This window comes from Phoenix dactylifera, chromosome 2 (genome assembly GCF_009389715.1).
Source record: "Phoenix dactylifera cultivar Barhee BC4 chromosome 2, palm_55x_up_171113_PBpolish2nd_filt_p, whole genome shotgun sequence".
NCBI lineage: Eukaryota > Viridiplantae > Streptophyta > Magnoliopsida > Arecales > Arecaceae > Phoenix > Phoenix dactylifera.
Window position 1 is genome coordinate 17197241 of NC_052393.1, and position 21963 is coordinate 17219203.

Below are 21963 nucleotides of genomic sequence, written 5' to 3' on the forward strand. Positions count from 1 at the left end.
TTAAAAGAGCTGACGAAGAGCTGACATAGTACAAAAAGGGAAAGCAGAAGATATTCATGTAGAAGGATGAAGCTCAAAAGTTGAACCAATTTTTCACAGAATTTTTCAAAGCAAAATTCAACCCCATATGACAATCCAAAAAGGATGCATCATAGCATCAACATCATATTCAGTGAATTTTAGAATTACATAACTAAGAACATGTATAATGAACCACAATTTTCTTCATCCATTCGACCACAGCTAAAGGATCACCCGCACGGCAGAAACAATCAAGAACATCAGTTAAGATAGATTACCACCATCCTGCATAACTCAAAGAAGCAACGTGAGATGATGCAAATTAGAGAATTCAAATGTCAACATAATAATGAAGATGATTGTTACTACTTACCAGCATAAGCTAATCATCGGTATTAATATCAACAACAGTTTCGTAATCTTCAACCTTGTATTTTGTATGAGGAGGTGGAATATCTACAAATGAAAAAAATACGAAATTAAAAATCTCAAAGTTTCTAAGCACTAGTACAGCTGGTACATGATAAAATTTATGAATGTTGTAGAAATTGAACCTGCAAGATGAGGCAAGCTATCTCGAAGCCAATCTTGTGCGCATATCAATACCTCAACCGTATTCGGAGATAGACTGCTACGAAAATCATCCAAAACCCTGCCAGCAGTGCTGAAGGCAGACTCAGATGCAACGGTAGAAACGGGAATTGCCAAGATATCACGTACCATCCTAGACAATATTGGATATTTAGATTCATTGAATTTCCAATACTGTAGAATGTCAAAATTTTGATCTTCTAATGGATGAACCTGCTCCAAAAAATTAAATAGCAAGTCATTTTTATTAGAATTATTGACTAATAATTTAATGTAAGCATCCAAATTAGAGATCGTAAAACACCTTCTCTTCCAAATAGGTCTCTAATTCTGACTTCGATGGTTGGGTAACTTGTACTCCGTGGATGAATTCTTTATAGCCATGCATAAAACGATTCTCATGTCTTCCACCTTGGGATGTAGACACCCTCTCATCCACTTGAACAAGAGAGACATTTGTGCCATATAAAATTGCATAATTATCATAAAAAGTTTGAAGAACTTCACGCACTTTGTTGATCTCAAATGAAGCACGATCACCATTACCATGGATTGTCTGAAAGCAATAAATAATAAGATTCATCTTATGTCTTGGATCAAGAACAACCCCTACAGCAAGAATGTGAGAGCATTCCTTCCAATATTTGTCAAATTTTTCTTGCATCTTTAAAGCCATCATCATCACAACTGCATTCTGACTTCTAGATTCTTCAATCAAGAGCATATTGATTCTCCAAATTTCATAGAAATACAAATTTGCAGTTGGATTTTTTGTTTGTGAAAAAACTTCAGTTATAAGATGAAAAGCCTTTAAGAAGTTACAAATAATAATGCCTTGAGACCAATCTTCCTCAGTTGGCGCATTATCAAAATTAGGATCCCGGGCCACAAGTCGCATAAATACATCCTTGAATTCTATAGCATCATTTAACATGAGATATGTAGAATTCCAACGAGTAGGTACATCTATGCATATCCTTTTCTTACCATTCATCTTGAACTGTTTCACAATTCCCATAAACAATTCCAACCTTCCTTGAGATGATTTTATATATTTAACAGCCTCACGGATCCTATGAATAGCACCCTCCACTACCTTCAACCCATCCTTCACAATCAAATTAAGAATATGTGCACAACAACGCACATGAAAGAATTTACCATCCAAAAGTAAATCTTTTCTAAATTGTTTTTGAAGTTCTGTTGCTACAACTGTATTTGCTGACAAATTATCAAGAGTGATTGAACCCAACCTTTTCTCAATATTCCAAGATAAAATACAGTTAGCTATAGCATCACTAATGACTAAGCCTGTGTGTGGTGAAGGAACCAACTTAAAATTGATAATATGCTTTTTCAGTTTCCAATCATTAGTGATGTAATGTGCAGTCAGACACATATATCCCAATGTTTGATTTGATGTCCACATGTCCGATGTTAAGCTGATTCTTCCACAGTTCGTCTTGAACAAATCTTCAAGTCTTCGTTTTTCCTTTTCATAAGTTTTAAAGCAATCAGAAGACAATGTTGTCCTTGAAACAATATGAAATTCTGGTCTAAGGTTCCTAATAAACATCTGAAAGGCTGGATGTTCAACTGTTGTAAATGGCATCTCTTGTAGAATTACCATCCTTGCAAGGTCCTCACGACTTCTTTCCTGATCAAATGAATAGGGAACTAATTCGTTCAACGGAACACCATCTTTCGAAGTCACAGTGCCTATTAATATTTTCTGTTTCTTATCATGAAATTTTTTTGCCTTACAAATATTTGTATGCTTGTGAAGATGACTTGTCCCATTTTTTGGATCAGCTGAAAAAATAAAACGACAATAATTACATTTAGCCTTGTCCTTTTGGTTTTGTACCTCACAATAGTGATTCCATATCTCCGATCTCTTTCTTTTGTTCGTTTTAGAGCTATCTGTATTAGAAGGCTCTATAGCTTGAGAACTACCACAACGAAGTACACTTGAAACTTCAGCCATATTTTCATTGCTATCCATCGTAGACATTAACCTATTTTGCATAGAAATCAATAAAAATGTATGAGCATAAAATGCAACTTTATAGATGCATATAATCTAAGCTTTATAATGTCTATCATGTTATTGCATGCATAAAAAAATCATGATCAGTTTATTTACAAAATTTAAGCTATGAACAACATTTCAGTATTCCTAAAAGCTGAAGTAAATGCCATGTCATGTAGTTAACTATTCAAAATTACTGACAAAGTGACACTACAGACTTCATATAACTAAAGCGTACTTCATATAACTAAAGCATCTTTTAAATAGTTATAAAATGGAGGTAAATATGATTACTAAAGCACTAAGAAACTTAAAATATAGTGCACATAAAAATGAAGACCAGGTGAGAACCAAAATGATATTCGGCCAGCCCATGCAGTAACAGACTAACAGTCATCCTGATTCTTTCAATTAAATCAATAAATCATTATCTTTCCTCAAAGATACTCGTACTGTTTTCTTGAGATAATCCCATATTCAGCGCTGCTGCACTAGTTCGGTCCCAAGTCCCAACATCAAGTCCAGCCTCGTTGCCCTGTTACAAGACAAGCCCCCCTCGCCGGAACCTCCTCCCGGCCTATGCTAAAAAAAATACATAGGAGGGACATACCTTGGGACGACGAAGAATGGGGAGAGGGAGATCCGCGGAATGGGGAGCCGGAAGTCGGGAGATCTAGGGCACCGCCGCACCGGGCACAGAAGCTGTCTTCTCTTCTCCGCCGCCGCAGCTCAAGATCTACTTATCCATTATCATAATAGAACAAGAATAGCATTAGCAAAATATTTTGGAAACGATTTGCAAGATATCAGGATGAAAAATATAGAGGACAAAGGCGACTAGCACCTGGTACAGGCGTACAGCAAGGTCCTTGGGACGCTGAAGAATGGGGAGAGGCCAAGGGGGAGATCCGCGGACTGGAGACTGGAGAGCCGGAAGTCGGGCACGGCCACACGGAAGCGGTCTACTCTTCTCCGCCGCCGCAGCTCAAGATCTAGGGCACGGGGCACCTGGGCACGATCGCACGGGATCGAAAAAGAGAGGAAGGCGCTCAAGATCCAGGGCACCTGGGCTGCTGGGCAGTGGGCACGGCCGCACGGGATCGAAAAGGAGAGGAAGGCTGGAAGGCGATCGAGATCTAGGGCACGGCCGTCGGCCACACGGAAATACGGGATCGAAAAGAGAGGAAGGCCGAAGGGATTTAGGGATTTAGCTTTAAGCCTTTATATAGTAACGGGTCGGGTCGGGTCCCGGATCAAGATTGGGTGGACCCGACCCGACCCGAAAAATAGATCGGGTCTAAATTTAGGACCCGACCCGGCCCCGCGGGTCCTAAAATTCGGGTCGGGTCGGGTCTAAAGCGGGTCGGGTCGGGTCGGGTCCCGGGTCGACCCGACCCATTTGCAGCCTTAGACCTGACAGCATACTATGATAATCAATTGACGAGGACAACTAGAGAATTAGAGGTGATGAAGGACTGCTCTTTCTATCTTGCAACAGCTTTTGCTGTCGAAAATGCCTGTAAGCCTCAGCTATAACAACAAAATGAAAATAATTAATCATTTTTTTGATAAAAAATACACATAAATATCTATTATTATTCAGTTTCTAAAAAATATTTTTTCTTATTTTAAAATATGAAAGTAAAATACTTTATTTTAATTTTTTTTAAAAAACTCTTAGTTTTTTTGCTGTTATCATTGATGTCTCCTCCACCATCATTACTACAGTCACCTCAACCAACACAGATTTTGTGCAGCAACCTGATTACCGATAACATCACTATTACTATGTTCACTGCCTCTATTGTACATCAGCACTGTCGTCATCGCCGCCTCCTATGCCGCAATACTAGCACCCCGCCACCAATACCACTGCTAGCTCACTTTGTCCACTGCCACTACCACCCCATCCACTTAATTATACCAAACATATTTATTATATTTTTTAAAATAAAAATATATTTTTTGAAAGAGTAAAATAAAAGTGATGCCAAAGAGTACTTAAAAAGTAATTATCTGTTTGTTCTTTGAGTTGATCATGACCAACTTCTTCAACTAGTTTCTTATTTTCCAATGAAAGGGATGTAAATTTTTGGAACCCTTTTTTAAAGATGTCTGAGGAGTTTTTTATTCTTTTATTTGGCTAATTAATTCCAACAATAAAACCATCTCGCTAAATTGTATATCAATTTAGCAACATCTTTTGTTCCAAGATACTAAAGAAATCTTATCATTTTATTTTATAGTTGTTTGGAGAATTCCAAGTACCAAACAAATATTCAAGTAACCATACGCCTCTCCTAGCTAATAGCTAGCCTAAGACAAGAGCATCAAGTTGATCAAGATACATTGCAGTCTAAAGTTAGTCCCTCAAATTTCTAGAACATGGAGAGACCAACACATGGCACATGGCATACATTCCTTCTTGTGCCAATAGTAAGAAATATCCCTAACATATTATTGTCACCCAACCAAGAGTTCAGATTGTACCATTCGTGCGTGAAAGATTGATTGATCTTCTTTCATAATGTCAATCACTAGATCGGACCTCGCACATATCTCCAAGCACTCTAAACTTTTCTTTCTTCTATCTAAACAAATCTTAAAGTGGCTATTGTTCAATCAAATGATTGACGTCATCAAAAAAAGATGAAACATTCTTCCACATAAAAGGCACAACCCGAACCCACTAAACAAACCTTGCTTACCAAAAAGACCCAAGGCAAAACTGAAGAAAAGATACGAGGTTTGAGATGCAACGTGCTACCGCTTTCATGAATTATGCTAAACAAGCTATAAATTTTGGATATAACGTGTTACAAAACAAAACCAAATATTTGCTGCACAAAAATAAAATAATGGCAATAACAATATCATCAACCATGAACCTATGACATAGTGAACCAAACCGAAATATAGATTAGTCTGATTCAGGTTAGATTGGATTTCCCTGGAACCAAACTGATCCAATTAGATTCTTTGAAAGGAGAACCAAAAACAAAACCAACCCATCCTACAACCGAACCACGACAGCACAATAAATCTAGTTCAGTTTGGTAATAGAGTTGACCCAGAACCCTAGGCACCCCTGCTCTAAACTCATATCTCACCATCTGCAGATTTACGAGGGAATTTTTGCATCCTCACTTCCCCAAGAGATCCCATCGATGAAGGGAGAGATAATGGTGATACCCCTGATATATTACACAGCTGCACTCTGGATGATGGCCAATTCATGGCTGCAGATAGTTTGACTGCCAGTGGCAGCAACCGAGAATATAATACAGGCTATGCAAACATAACATAGAATCAAACAGAAAACCAATTGACAACAGGGTGGACCTTTCTGGCCAGCCTCCTGAAATACAGCTTCCAAACTGATTGGGAAATATTTAAACATAAAAAGGCAGCACTTAAAAGACATGGGTTACTTTGTATCAGAAAAAGATATGGGTTACTTATTGTGCAGTGGCTAGGGAAAAAAATTTAGAGCTAAATCTTTAGGGATAACCCGACAATAGTAAATTTTGCCTATTTTAATCTGCAGATTTCAGGAAAGTCTCATTTCTCGAAAAAGTTCTAGAAATTATCATCTCCAAAGCCAAGCTCAGGTAAGCAAGTACTTGCATTTGATTTCAATCCCAGTTGGAGGTCATTAAAATATATGTAAATACACAACATGGACATTGAAGCCAAACCAAACAAGATCAAATTCTATAATGAGGCTCCACCACCATTTTCTTTTACCCGCTTCAAAGTTCACCTGTTCCAAGAGGCTGCCTTGAGATGTCACCCGAGGCCCAAGCCTGGTAGTCCTTAACAAGCTGAAAGAACACAGGTCATTGTTACATTAGATATTATGGACATTAAAACAAAAGGAGTGGGAAAAGTTGCTGAAATTTCATGAGCAGTATCATTCTACACATCTCGTACATTGAGAACTATCAAATTTGAAATAAATAGTTAAAATATTATCCAGGAGCTATTGGGGCAGCAGAAACTGATTTTAACAAACATATGGACAAATATGGCTTTGGCTGGATATAGTTTGAAAAATGCAAGCGTTGAAACGAAAAAAGAAAACACAATATCAAGCAAAGATACAAGAAAAAGAAAGGCAAGTGTTTCCATATTTATGGACTTGTATTCCATGTGACATCCATGGATTGCTCTGCCTCATTTACCGATAGTAGTTTTTCTTCATAATGACATGCTGCAGATATAATTGTCGAACATTCAGCAAAATTTCACAAATGGTTATGCAAAGGTAATTCCCAAAAATAAGTGACCGATTAATGTTTAATCACTAATAATATCACAAGGAGAGCTAAAAGGTAGTGCATCTTGGTAGTAACTGCAAGCAACCATGTCCTAAAATCATCGCCAAAACAAACTATGATGGGATCATTCTAATCGTAGTTTTGTGCAGGAAATTTTGTGACCATGTCAAGCCCTGCAAAGGTAGAACAATCTAATGGTAAAAAAATGACAAAAGTCAGGTATTCGTGCAGTAAAGAAGAGTTGCAGAAGAGCATCTTTTCACCATAGAAAGCAAAATCCTACCATCACCATGATGGGAGTTTCCAAGAGTCTACAAGGGGCAGAACTAGGATATTCCCCTTATGGGGGTGATAAGATAATACATGAAGTCATTGCCCAACATCAGTAGCCTTGTGATGCAGGAGCATGAGCCCTTCATGAGCCCAATTGAATCATGGGACACGCATGGAGATGGAATCTTCATTCTTTGGGCGAATCAAGCCGCTCAAGAGCAAGAGCCCTTCCTGAGCCCAATTGAATCGTGGGGCACACATGGAGACAGAGCCCAACCATGAAGCACCAAATCACAATGAGTTGAGTCTATTATTGAGTTATGAGTCCAACATTAGGTGTCAAGTCATATTGAGTCCATGTGTAGAGTATTTGGTTTAGTCGTGTGAGTGAAGTTGAGTCCAAGTTGTAGTGAGATTATGTCCATGTAATAAGTGAATAAATTCACATTGAGTTAGGGTTCTCAACGCCTAACTTAGATTGAGTCAAGGCGTTGAATGGGTCTTTGATTTAGTAGGAGTCGCCACATGTCACATCGGAATGAGTCCAAATAAAACTTGGACTTGGTCCACACGGCATGAAGGAGTTTCCATTGGACTAGGTCTCTTGCTTGTGGTTGAGTGCCTTCTTTTTAGGCCTTATCCTCACATCAAGAGAGGAGTCCAATTAGGTAAGAAACTTATTTAGTCAGTTGTTGAATGAGTCTTTGAAGAGTGGTTCACGTGTTATATGAGATCCCAATAAAATTAGGATTGATCTCATACGGCAAGGAGGTTTTCCACTTGGTTAGTTCTCTTGCATGTGGTGGGGTTTCTCAATTCTAGGGATCCATCCGTACGCCTAGAGTACAATCCAATTTTGGATAGGCTTTAATAGGTAAGGTGTCAAGTTGATCATTAAGAGGTTTGATCTTTAGTCGAGTCCTTATTTGGTTAGGAGTCCCCCAAAATTCTGCTGTTAATATTTATCTCTTGCCAACCTCTCTCTATAAAAGAGGAGGTATGATGAATGAAATTAATCAGAGAATTAATTTTGGTTTTCAATTGCCCTTGAGATTGAGAGGCGTGAGGCTTCTTCTTCCTCCTTTGGTGAGACTCCAAAAGTTCCTTCTTCCTAGGTGAGACGCCTTGGAAACTCTTGGTGAGACGCCGAGGTTCTTCATCGGTAGAAGCTGGAAAGGTGAGACTCCTTCTCCTTCTTCATGCCAACCTTGGGTTCTTGAGCGAAGGTGAGACTCTTTCAATCAAGACCTAGTTATCTTCCTTACATCTTTCTTGCATCCATCATCACCACGCCCTAACTCTAGTCCTAGTCCAATTATTCGTCATTTTCTTAACTTGGCTGCCATCCATAGAACCCAATCTCTTCATCATCTCCATCTTATTATTCCTTCATCCTTCCATCAATCAAAACACTAACCGCCACTTGAGAAAAACAAAAAGAGAGAGCAAAGATCAGCCCTTCCGTCCGAGTCCACCACATAAACCCCACCCCCATTCTACGTCAAACTATGATGGAATCATTCTAATCAAGGTCCGCCGTACCGAGTCCGGTTGGCGTACCGGTCGCCAACTGGACCGGAACCGGACGGTTCGAACCGGCCAGCTCTTCCTCGCCGGAGCCGGAAAAGAAGAAGAGAACGAGAGAGAGCGAGGAGAAGAGAGGGAGGGAGGAGACCTGTGGCCGCCATCGGAGAGCCACAGAGAGGCGGCGAAGGTCGGGGTGGCGGAGCCTGGCAGGGGGTGGGGAAACCCACGGGGGCGCGGCGGATTTCACTTAAAACCCCTAAATTAAAAACCTGCGGCCGCGGCCTTGGCCTCCGCCACGCCTCCGCGGGTTCCCCAGCCCCCTGCCGGGCTTCGCCACCCCTCCACGGCTCTCCGATGGCAGCCACAGGCCTCCTCCCTCCCTCTCTTCCCCGCGCTCTCTCTTCTTCTCTTCGTCTTCGGCACAGAACCGGCCCGTATCGATTTCCACGGCTCCGGCGTACTGGTAGCTAGCCGGACCGGTTCGTACGGGCCGGTTCGGCATACCATGATTCTAATCGTAGTTTTGTGCAGAAAATTTTGTGACCATGTCAAGCCCTGCAAAGGTAGAACAATCTAATGGTAAAAAAATGACAAAAATCAGGTATTAGTGCGGTAAAGAAGAGTTGCAAAAGAGCATCTTTTCATCATAGAAAGCAAAATCCTACCATCACCATGATGGGAGTTTCCAAGAGTCTACAAGGGGCAGAACTAGGATATTCCCCTTATGGGGGTGATAAGATAATACATGAAGTCCCTGCCCAACATCAGTAGCCTTGTGAGGAAGGAAGAGACATACCATGATCAGAAGCTTTCAGATCATGATATTTATTTCAATAGTCTATTAAATGCTTATCAGTATTATTATATCATGAAAGGATTATGCTTATTCTTAAACTTTACAGAGAAGTGCAAACATGGTTCACAACGTTGTCAATATCAGGATCATATTCTACACCATAGATGGGGGTGGATTGGATCAGAGATCACAAGATTCTAGTTTCTTTTAAATAATAAACAAAAGGGGTAAAACTATATGACAAGTAAGAACTTTAATTAAATATTAATGTGAACGGTGAATGAGGGCTCAACCCAGTGGTTACACCCCTCTGCCTAGCAGCCAGAGGTTCTAGGATGAGTGGAGCATCCCTAAGTATTTGGGCCTGGGTAATTATCATGCAGGTGGGAGTTCTTCCAAAAGATATTAACATGAACAAATAACAATACTTCCACCAAAACAATGAGAAATCATCATATAAGGACACAAGAAGTTCAATTTTCAACAATCAATAGCTCATAAAGAATTTTCACAAGAAACAAAAGTCATATTTGGTTATTCAATATACTATATGCCACCATATAAGTTCATAGAGTATCTTTGTTTGACCCAAAAAATGTAAACGTACACATATGCTTGCAGAACAAAGAAAATGATATGCAATATGTTACACCATCATCACCATTCCCTGAACCAAAATTGATATATAAAATTGCCTTCTTCCCTTGAACAACAATTAGTAGCTCATCTACTAGTTGAATGTTATGCAGCACCTTGATGTCTCTCATCCTCACAAGCAAATTAAATTCCAATTTGAATCTAACAACAAAGCTCGCTTTGCCCCTCAAACTGCATCAATTTTCTTTTGGGCTAGAAGATTGGAGAAGGAATTGGATTCTACTAACACTAGAAGAGTGGTGAATATGAACTCTAAGCCTTAGCTCCCAAAGAACTAATTTTTTTCATAACTCTTGGGAGCAAGTTGTAAAACTCAGTTTTGGTTTCAGTCTCCCTCCCTTGAGTGGAATCTTAGTTTTAGCAGTTTCAGTGCAGTGTTGCTCCGAGTCTTGGAGTTTTGACCAAAAAAATAGGAAAAATCTTTAAAAATTAAGAAAAAACAAAGAAAATCAAGGTAAGTTATTTTCCATCATTTGATTGTGTTTTATGTAGATTCATGACTTATATAGCATAACTCTTGGGAGCAAGTTGTAAAACTCAGTTTTGGTTTCAGTCTCCCTCCCTTGAGTGGAATCTTAGTTTTAGCAGTTTCAGTGCAGTGTTGCTCTGAGTCTTGGAGTTTTGACCAAAAAAACTAGGAAAAATCTTTAAAAATTAAGAAAAAACAAAGAAAATCAAGGTAAGCTATTTTCCATCATTTGATTGTGTTTTATGTAGATTCATGACTTATATAGTTTGGATAGTTCCAAGCTGCAAGTCAAACTATGAGCAAGTCATTTCCTATCATTTGATTGTATTTTAGGTTATCTAGGATCATAACTTATATGATTAGTTACAATCTGAAATTAAATTATTTGACTCTGCACGAAATATATTACATGAATGTACCAATCTCTTAAATAAAATACCAAATATCAACCAAGCAAGCATAAATTAACAAGATAAGAACACAGGAGTGCGAAGTAAACTAGGTGTACCTATTCAAACCCCATACTGTAGCAAGGTGACTCATGCAAATGCTAGTGGCCATCATCATCATCAAAATGTGGGTGAGAGTGTTGGTAGAGATGAGGAAAAATGAGAGATGGCTCCCCACCAGGGTGAGAAGTCATGAAATTTATTTTTGTATATAAAAAAAATTATTTTTGTAAAATATATTGTATTTAGTTTTTTATAGTAATGTTTGTAGAGTATTAAGAGTCATTAGAAACCTTGGCCATCAAGAATTATATTTATTATCTATCCCTTTTTAACTTAAAAAAAGAAATTCCATCAAAAATTGGTACTACATAGCTGATGTACTTGAATAAACAAGGAGATGACAAATGCATGATAGAAACATCAAAACAAAGTTTAGAAAACCACATACAGTTAGTTTCAATTTGAAACTGACCAAAATCACCAAAACTGACCGAAACCTGAAACTGGGGTCAGTTGCTTCTGTCGCAGCCAAAACCAATCACTTTCGACCAAAGCGGATCAGTTTCTGCCAAAATTTAAAACCTTGCTTGGAAGTTGAAGACTCTAAGGAGATTGCCAATTTTATCATCATGTTTTGGAAGCTCAATAATGATCAATCGATTATTATAAAAGTCAAGAAATGAATGGATCTTAAAAGACGGCATTCTAATTGCTTTAATACGTAATTGTATGACCTTTATTTGGATCTTACAATCCAAATCATCCCAGTTAAAGGATCATATATGGATCACTGAAAGCAATTTTAACCAAATAGTCTGATCCAGATCATGGATTTTCCAGATAACAAAGACTAGTAAATAGTAATGTTTCATCTTGATAAGTACCATGACAATTGTGTAATATCCCTCTGTGTCCTGTTCTTATTTTTCGGGCACGGTATATGTCATAGAGTACAGAGGTACAGTGCAATGTATTAATCCTTGATTTGTTTAAAGGAAAGGTTTTGAGGAAAGCTAAAAGATCAAAGACTACTAAACAGAAAGGTAAGGGACAGGGAGAGTGGCATTATTACTCTTTTTTGGGATTTTTTTCATAGGCATGCCTTTCGGTGCTTTCTAGAATCTTTCTCAGCTGATGCTTTTACAGTCTCCTGCAGGTATCTTAATTGGTTTTCTCAGCAACTTTCTGATTCATTTACTATGCGGTGTGCTTTAGGAGGGCTTTATGATCTTCAGAAAGGAAGTTGTTTTCCTAACTGTGGGGGTAACCTTTCCATAAAGAAAGTCTTGTAAAGACTAAAACTTATACCCTATTTCAATGCAAAATCTTTTGGCAACATTATCCTACAGATTTTACTGAATTCAGAAGAGCCATGTAAGAATCATTGTATGCTTGGTTTGTTTCCTTTTTCTTTTTCCTTTTTTCATGCATTTTTTATGTATTTGTTTGCAGAAACATGGGCTAAAGCCAGAATCAATGACAAGAAAGAAGGAATGCAAAACTATTGGACAGACAACACATTTCATCAGACAAAATATTTAAAGAAACTCCATATTAGTGGCTTGTGTTGTGCTCGCTTTAGAACCATAAAAGGATGTGCAATAAGCAATTCATTGAACTTCCACTGACCTGCTTCAAAAATCGTGGAAGCATTATTCTCAACAACTGTTCAAGGACCTGGGTGCCAGTGGATTCAATCACTTCTACAGGTATCACTCGAAATGCAAAAGGAATTTCAATGGTGACCTGAGTATTATAACATTTAAAAAGAAGTTCAGAATAGTTATTTCAACTTGCATAATGCTAATGGTTACAGCAATTGGGCAAACCTCAATAGTTGTATCTGATGTAAGCTGCTGCATTTCTGAGTTTTGCGTATAGCTGTTGCAGGAAATTCTATTCGCCATCGAAGCTGCATTTCCCATACCAAATCAATGTCAAAGGTGTCCTGAAAGGGCATTGAACAGTTCAACTTAGATGTAGAGCCTAAAAATTCTATTTGGAACATGATAATGCAAACACAGAAAGAGATGCTCCCGTTCACGTGTCAAATTGGCCAGTTAGATATTTCGAAACAAACCATGCTGACATACACTTCCTAACTTCCTTTTAATATATAAAGTGGACAGCATTATCTTATAGACAAGTCTCTCTTAAAGCCTGATATCACCCTTAAACCCAAACCAGAAACTTCTAATATTACTAAATCATTATGTAATAATCCCTAACTTGCTATAAAAACTATAGAGTTTTCAACTAAATTTTGCAAACTATGGGGCCTAGATAGAGTTTTCGAATGATAAGCTTCAGTCCCCTTATGGAGCCCAGAAACAGCTTTTGAATTTTACGAATTAGTTTTCAATTAGTTTCAATTAATAAACATTTCAACCATGTGGTTCACATCGACGAATAACTCGACAGACTTAAGCTTGCCCATTCTGATGCTTCGCTTTATTTTGCAGTTTACTTCAATCTTCTTGCTATCCTAATAAACCAGCAACATTTAAATTAAAAACAGATGCCTGTTGGGAAGTAATATGTTTGAAGTTATTCTTTCAGGAAGCAGCCCATATGAGGAATTCACAATCTAAATATAGATGTTCTACTTTGGTCAAAGATAGATCTTCAATTGGAACAAGAGACAATGAGGATATCAAGGAATCATATGCAATTCCAGAATAAAGCTTCCAGTTTAAGCATTTCAATAATGATAATAACCATTTTGAAAACATGTCTGAATATGTGCACCAAGAACAAGCTTCTTTTGGTAGTTGCAGCAACTACAACACAGCCCACAATAGAAAGAACAATAAGAAACTTGTCATGCAATACAGATACACAGCAGCATGTAGCCATAATAATACATGTATAAAGATAATCAAAGTCCCTCTAAAAATATAGCTGCACTAAGCAAGAATCAAATTGGGCGAGAAGCTGATTGCAGCAAATAATGGCAGCTCAGAGAAATGATGATAGGAATGAGGGAAGCATGAGAAACATTCATAGAAAAACTCTTTCTCCCTGAAAAAGCAAACTAATAGGCTCAACAATATAATGACTATTCTATCCAAATTAGCCAGAATAATTAAAATAATACTTTTACATAGTCATCGTTGAAATAGGAGTAGTACAAGCATAAGCAAGAAAGGAAGTGAGAACTAAAATACAGAGCAGGTACAACAAATTACTACACTTCCTTGTTCCTTCAGTAAAGTCGCAGCAAAGTGAAGAGATCCCCACATTGCCTTCAACTAGAAACAACACAATGCAGCTCAGCTGACTCCAGCTGGCTGAGTGCAATAAGTGCATGTCTATTTAGCAACATGGATGTTGATGCAGCAATACATTCATCCTAGATGAATTACCATCAACAGCAAAATCCTCAGCAATCCAACTAACTAATCACAGATGCAGCTCATTTATAGTTATACATCCAAATTAGCCAGAATAATTAAAATAATAATTTTACATAGTCACAGTTGCAATAGTAGTACAAGCATAAGCAAGAGAGGAAGTGAGAACCAAAATACAGAGCAGGTACAACAAATTACTACACTTCCTTGTTCCTACAGTAAAGCCGCAGCAAAGTGAAGAAATTCCCACATTGCCTTGGACTAGAAACAACGCAATGTAGCTCAGCTGACTCCGGCTGACTGAATGCAATAAGGGCATGTCTATTTAGCAACATGGGTGTTGATGCAGAAATACATTCATCCTAGATGACTTACTATCAACAACAAAATCCTCAGCAATCCAACTAACTAATCAGAGATGCAGCTCATTTATAGTTATATATCCAATTAGCCAGAATAATTAAAATAATAATTTTACATAGTCACAGTTGCAATAGTAGTAGTACAAGTATAAGCAAGAGAGAAAGTGAGAACCAAAATATAGAGCAGGTACAACAAATTACTATACTTCCTTGTTCCTTCAGTAAAGTTGCAGCAAAGTGAAGAAGCCCCCACATTGCCTTGGACTAGAAACAACGCAATGCAGCTCAGCTGACTCCAGCTGGTTGAATGCAATAAGTGCATGTCTATTTAGCAACATGGATGTTGCTGCAGCAATACATTCATCCTAGATGAATTACTATCAACAACAAAATCCTCAGCAATCCAACTAACTAATCACAGCTGCAGCTCATTTATATATTCATCCTGGATACATTGTTTGATTATGACTCCGTTAAAGTCACTATAAGGGAAGGGGTTTTTTCGTTTTATGTTCCCCAAGATATTGGGACACCTCCAATTGAGAGACCTTATTCACAAGTGCTGAAAGAAGATAAAACATAATAAAATATAAACTTGAAGTTTATTAATTTGCCCACTCAATATATTACATGGCTTAACCAGGGGAATACCCTAAGGTTACATCAATGAATAAAATAAATGGGAAAAATAATACATGATTTACATGATGTAGATAGAAGCAAACATGCAGAATGACGAGAAGAACTTGGATCTAGTCTAGGGACATGGGGGTCTAGAAGGATTTGGATTTGCCCAATTTAATGACATGAAGGCCGAGCTTGGATTTGGATTTACTCAAGTTTAACAGCGTGGAGGTCCAGCTTGCATTTGACCACAGTCGAAGAACTCTAATTCTGGTTAACTAGGTCAGAGGACTAAACCTAGCTTGGTTTTAACTTGAGTTAGAGGATTAACTCTAGTTGGATTTGATAAGGATCAAAGGCAATGAAGGCAGTACCAGAACCGGCGGGATGGTACAGTACGCCCCCATGCCATGGTGTCCCGATGTCAATCGCCAGCAAAACCGAAAGGGAGGGGGAGAGGGAGAAGGAGAGAGAGGAAAAGAGAGAGGGAGGAAGGGAGGGAGAGAGAGGTAGAGAGCAGCAGCCGGAGCAAGGGCGAGAGAGGGGAGAGAGGGCTTTCGAAGCCCTCCCTCCTTCGTGCATTGGAACAGGAGCTTCCACCACTTTTTATATATTATTTTGAATTTTTTAAGTGAAGCCAGCAGTGACTACATACTTCACTCTTATTTATTTTTTTTGAAAGGGGCGAAAGACCCTATTTCGTTTCAAAACAAAAAAAAGGGGCAAAAGCCTCTGTTTTGTTTCGAAACAGGAGCTCTATCCCTGTTCCAACGTACGAAGGAGAGAGGGTCTCTCCCCCCTCCCTCGCCCTTATTCCAGCCACCACGCCACGGGCCACTCTCTCCTCCCTCTCTCTCTTCCTCTCTCTCTCTTTCTCCCACTTCCCTTCTACCGGTTTTCTGATCCAGAGGTCGGACCCATCCCGGTCCGCTGCCTGTATAGTTCAGTCAGTACGCCCCAAACTGGGCGGTTCGGGACAAGTCCACCATTGTTGGTCAAAGGGCTAACCCTAGCTTGCGCTTGACTAGGATCCAAGGACTAACCTAGCTTGAATTAGACTAGAGTCAAAGGACTAACCATAGCTTTGATTTAACAAGAGTTAGAGGACTAACTCCAATTTTGATTTTGATATGGATCAGAGGACCATCTCCAATATGAGCTTGATAGTCGGGAACTAACCCTGGATTTAATTTGACTAGAGCCAGAGAACTAACTGAAGTCATATGAGGAAGAGGAAGACCAACTAGGGCTCAAGAGATCGAGTCGGCAACCATTCCATGTTATATGAGCTCACAAGACTAAACTCACATCTTGAATAATGGACTCAAAAGACTTAAGCCCAGATTTGACTTTCAACAATATCAGGAGACTAACCCAAATTTCATTTTAATTAAAAAAGAGAACTAACTTTAGCGAAGTTTGAAATTGACCAGGATTATAGGACTAACTCCGATATAATTGGAATTTAGCCAGACTTAGAGGACGACCTACAGTGGATCAGTAACTAAGGCTTGAGAGATTGAGTTGGTAACCTTCCCCTATTTTGGTTCCAAAGTCCAAATTTCATATGGACCACGGTTCCATACTTTTACTATTCAGAGGACTAACTCCAATATGGATTTAATTAGGGTCAAAGGACTAACCCAGATTTGAACTTGAGAAGGGTTAGAGGACTAACCCTACTTTAAGTTTGATAAAACTTTGAAAGTCACCATCTTTTATATTCAAATTGAATGAGATTTGTGGCTTGAGTCCAAATTGAGTCAAAAATTCATGTTGGTATGGCCAAAGAGTTCATAAGCCAAGAATCCAACCCGAACTTACTTTATTTCTATCTCTTTTCTTTTTGAGTCCATGCTTAATGCGATGATGCCCCGGATTTAGGAGGACAAGCTCAAATAGTTGAGTCTAGCACTTTGAACAAAATGAACTAAACTCAAATTGGATTAACAAGGTTATATGTCCAATGATCTGATCTGGACTTAATTGACCTATCAAAGACTCGTATTTGATATTTGATATGAAGAACCATTTTAGGAAAAGTTTCGGGTTATGAGTTTATGAGGGCAAACCTAAATGTTCAAACCTTGACATTTTAGACTCGGCACCAATTAAATAGCCAACTCATGGTCGGCTCAAACAAATTTATCTGTGTGGTGCAAATTTGGATAAGTCTGTAAAGGCCAGTGAATAATATGTTCCAAGATCGTTTGACACTTGGATTCTTAAGCAAGGAACTATCACAAATTGTGTTGAACATGTGTTTGCATGGACTTTCAAATTATTTTTGCATCTTGGCGACTCAAATATTGCAAGTTGTGCCCGATTTAGATTCAGTCACATGCCAAAGATACTTCAAATTGAAAGCTAGATTTATTCAGGTGGACCTCATTATTTCAGCATGTCTAAGCATTTTTGAGAAGAGAAGATTAGTATTCGAACCCAGAATATGAGTTCATGGTTTGAGACTTAAAACCTTGATGTAATTCTGAAAATTCTTCATTTTAAATCAGCTTTGAACTTGCTAAGGTTTGAAGTCTGTAACATCTTGGTTTAGAACTTAGAGGCTTAGTTTCGAAATGATTCCTTAATCTTGTTAATTCAATCATATAATGATTAGATGAGACTCTACTAGACTCAGGGTTTGCAGCTAATTAAACTTGATAGTTTTATTATCCAAGCCCATGCCTCAAGACTCCCTTGTATAAAAATCTGAAAATTTAGATATATCTCAAGTCAATCTTGAACCAAATCACAATTCCTTTTAGACCTGAAATCAGATCATTTGAGGTCTCAAACATCATAAGCTGGGACTCAAAAGTATAACACCTGAATGCTTCAATTTTAGACCTAGAACCTGGAAATTGGAATTTTTTTTTATGAGACTTGAAGCCTTTGACTTGCAGTCCATACCCCTTGAAAGAGATTCTTGACTTGAGACTTAGGACCTCAATGCTTTTAAATCTAAAGCCTGATTTTTATTTTATGAAAAATGAAATTTGGGGCTTGCCGAGTTTTTGACAGAAATTCTTAACATTTTTGTTATAGGTTTAAAATCTAAACTTGAAACCAAGGTGTTTGGGGCTTGACATCTGAATCCCTGCATCCTTGTCCTCTAAAATCTGAAATTAGATTGTCCTGGGATCTATAATATGATTGCCGAGATCCTAAAACACATGATATGAAATCATATTCCTGTGTCCTGTCATATAACTCAAGGTCCAAACATATCTTTTAGGGTTTCGAAATCAGAAAACTGACGGTCTAAAAACCTGATTCTAGAAGATGAGTGCCTGCAGTTTGCCACTCCAGAAATCCATAGATTCATACATGACCTCTCTTTCATTCTTTGCTTTGAAAACTTTGAATTCTCATCTTTTCTCTTAGGACTTTCACTGTCAAAGACTTCAGTGGCACAATGGCTTTAGTTAATCAAGCATTTTAAGACTTTTCTTGATTACTATTTAATTCCTATTGTTTACAAGCTTCAGCCCCTCTTTCGATTAAGTGCTAACAATGAGACTTGGTCCCCTTTGGTTCATAATTTTAGCCCACTTCTAATGCAACTGACATCAAATTTTTTTCTTAAAGAGTTCTCTCAATCAACTCTTATTTCAAACAATATAATAACTTGTGGAAGTTCAAACACCACTCTGCTCATGTTTAAAATTTTATAAGTTATCTTTTGAATCATTCAAAAGGACTTTTTAAACTTTTGAGAATTCCAAATTTTGCAAGACCTCATGTATATGTTACGGAATCTGAAATTATGTTTAAAGAAGCTCTTGAGACCTCTTAAGGACCAGCAATGTGCAAACGCTTCAAAGAGACCGATCTAATATTCTATTTGAAAATACTTAAATGCCCAAAAGGGATTGCTGGACTCAGCTAAACAAGGAGTGCATCATTATATTTAATCCACGATAACTGAAAAGGTTACGAAAAGGGACCTATCTATTGGGATCGAAGCATTAAATATGACTACCATGACATCCAGTCAGGTTCAGGTTCAGGTCGCTTTCAGGATTCAATACAAGATTAATGAGCACCAAGTCAGGTTCAGGTTGCTTTCAGGATGGGAAATAAGATAGGTCTGTGGCAGTAGGAAAAGTTAATCCCTTATGAAACAATTGTTATGCCTCAGCCAAGGAAATTCAAGCATAAAGCAACATGGCAAGAGCAACTGTAGCATTGTAGGAAAGGTAAGTCTAGGAAAGCATAGCTCTATGATTAGTAAGCATTTGCTTGTGAAAAAGATTAAGAGCATGAAGACTTTTGAAATATTGAGACTCAGATCATAAAGATTAGAGACATGGCTCTCTAAAATCAGAGGCACATCCCTTTAGAAAATGAGCATGCAGGCTCTGGAAAATAAGAGTCACAGCTTGATGTCAGATGCACAGCTCTAATGAGGCACGGCTCTAGAAAAAAATCAAGCAACATTTGAGAGAATGGAGTCACAGCTCCATGGAATTAGCCGCACAATTCTAAGGAAAAAATCAAGCTACACTCGAGAGAATGGAGTCAACTAAACACTCATCAGTAAAACGTCAACACTTATCATAAAACAAAAGAAAATAAAGCCTTCCATCCTCATCCCCAGAGGTATTAGGAAAGTATATCTGGTGTATTTTAGAAGTACACAAATTTTTTTCTTAAATTTTGAAAAATAAGATACTTAAAATAAGTATCTGACAAGTATTCCAAAAGTATCCTAGAGGTATCATTAACTGATATGTATCCGGCAGCATGCAACCTGAAGTATGCTTCCTAGATTAACATTCCCATTGCACTCCAAACATGGCCATTCACAGATACGTTCATGCTAAAACTAAGCCAAATAAAAAGAAACTAATACAATATTTAGCAAGAATTGATGCTCCCTTACCTGAGAATTTCTCGTTCTGAGCTTCCACCAGCGGCGAACCTTCCAGCTACCATCATTGGCAAACAACGACAGTATCGATCAATTTTTTTCAAAAAAAAAAAGAGCATAAATAAAGCAGGAGAAAGGGATCAGAAAAAAGAAAAACCTTGCAAGACAAGAGCCTGATGCAGCACCCAGAAGGTTCCTCCTCGACCCGAACCACAAGAACAGGACAAACCTCGAAAGAAAAGAACTTGATACGGTACACATAGCACCTGAACGTGTTTTCATCCACGCGTTCGATTCGCTCCGCGTCCAGAACCGAGTACTGGCTCGCCGGCAGGCTCATGTACTCCACTGCAAGTTTTTTTTTTTTTTTTTTCTTTCTCTTTTCTTGTTTGCTTTCCCAGAAGAATAGTTTAAAGAAAGAAAGGAAGGAAGATGCGAGGTAGAGAGGGCTTAATTACCCAGGGGGCGCCGAAGCTGTTGGACGGAGGTGGACTCGATGCGATTGGCGACGAAGCGAGCTTTGGGGGCGGAGGAGACGGCGGAGGCGCGAAAGGGGCCGGGGCGGAGAAGAACCCGGGGGCGTTTGATGGAGGTGAGGGGGACTGGGGTCGGGCGGATCGGAGAAGAAGAGTGGAGCGTCATTGCGAAGAAGAGGAGAGAGAGAGAGAGAGAGAGAGAGAGGAGTGAAGAGAGTGGATAAGAGGGCGACGGAGATGAGTTCCCGGGGAGCGGGGAGTTTAGTTCTGCTTGTCGTGCAAATGGAACAGCGATTGCAGCGAGTAGGAATCCAACATCTAAGACACACAGCTGGGCCTACGAGATGCACAGATTTAAATCTAACAGAGCTGCGGTCGGCAAGCGAGCAGCAGCAGCAGCATCCGCATGCGATTAATAAGGCGAAAAATTGGCAATTTTACTCCCTCATTCATAATTGGACAGAGCGTGGGGCTTGGAAACTATCCGGTAAAGGAGAAAGATTCATAATTGCAGAGGGGGTAAAACAAAAAAGAAAGGCCAAGAGTTAAAAAGAGAGAAAAATAGAATTTGAATACATAAGAAAATAAAACTAAAACACTTGATGAGTCACTGATGAAGCAGCAGTAAGGTCAAAGAAATGTTCTATCAAAAATTAAGGTAAAGAAATAAAGAATAGTAACTTCACACCATTAACAGCAATTGGTAGCTTAATTTGTTTTCAATCTATGGCTCTCTCTTGAACAATTTAAGAATATAACAAATTGCAAGCCATTGGATAATTCTTGATCAAATCAATCACAAGATATAATTCAATTTTTTAGTGCAAGTTCAAAGAATTGTGGAACTAAGCATCATGTGTGTCGGCTGAACAGCCGATACGTTAAGCCTTCAATTTGCGAGACTTGAACTTCCAGTTCTCAAACCCCCCCGACTTTACACAAATGATCGACTTAGCTGATCAAACACTTGTTGGTCCATGCACAGCAAAGAAGAAGACTTTCAAAAGGAAGACGTTAACATATAGAGACTAAAAATATGAGTAAAGAGAGAAATTAGAAGCTTGGAAATCTAACTTAAACTGAAGTGGCACTTTCCAGTGGCAATGCAAACCAGGTTAGATCAAGACATGCTACAGAAGCAGATGTGAAGAATAAAAAGATAACAAATCCGTCA

The 21963-nt window shown here is 38.6% G+C and overlaps 1 protein-coding gene across 6 annotated transcripts; it reads right to left on the reverse strand.

Moving 5' to 3' along the window:
• Positions 1-26: 26 nt before the first annotated feature.
• Positions 27-21946, reverse strand: LOC103723244 (zinc finger BED domain-containing protein RICESLEEPER 2-like). 6 transcript variants are annotated; one of them, XR_005510653.1, is made up of 9 exons: positions 20772-21946; positions 20471-20661; positions 20326-20371; positions 12928-13010; positions 12728-12844; positions 6408-6468; positions 576-745; positions 395-477; positions 27-306 (listed from the first exon to the last, which is right to left on the reverse strand). XR_005510653.1 is itself a non-coding variant. In XM_039123531.1 (7 exons), the coding sequence occupies exons 1-7, from the start codon at positions 20953-20955 to the stop codon at positions 2626-2628; spliced, it is 687 nt and encodes a 228-aa protein (XP_038979459.1). In that variant the 5' UTR covers positions 20956-21946; the 3' UTR covers positions 2507-2625. The 6 variants fall into 6 exon arrangements, 5 of the variants coding, with proteins under 5 accessions (XP_038979458.1, XP_038979456.1, XP_038979455.1 ...); XM_039123531.1 differs by lacking the exons at positions 27-306; positions 395-477; positions 576-745 and adding an exon at positions 2507-2630; XM_008814103.4 differs by lacking the exons at positions 27-306; positions 395-477; positions 576-745 and having other exon boundaries at positions 6170-6468.
• Positions 21947-21963: the final 17 nt, after the last annotated feature.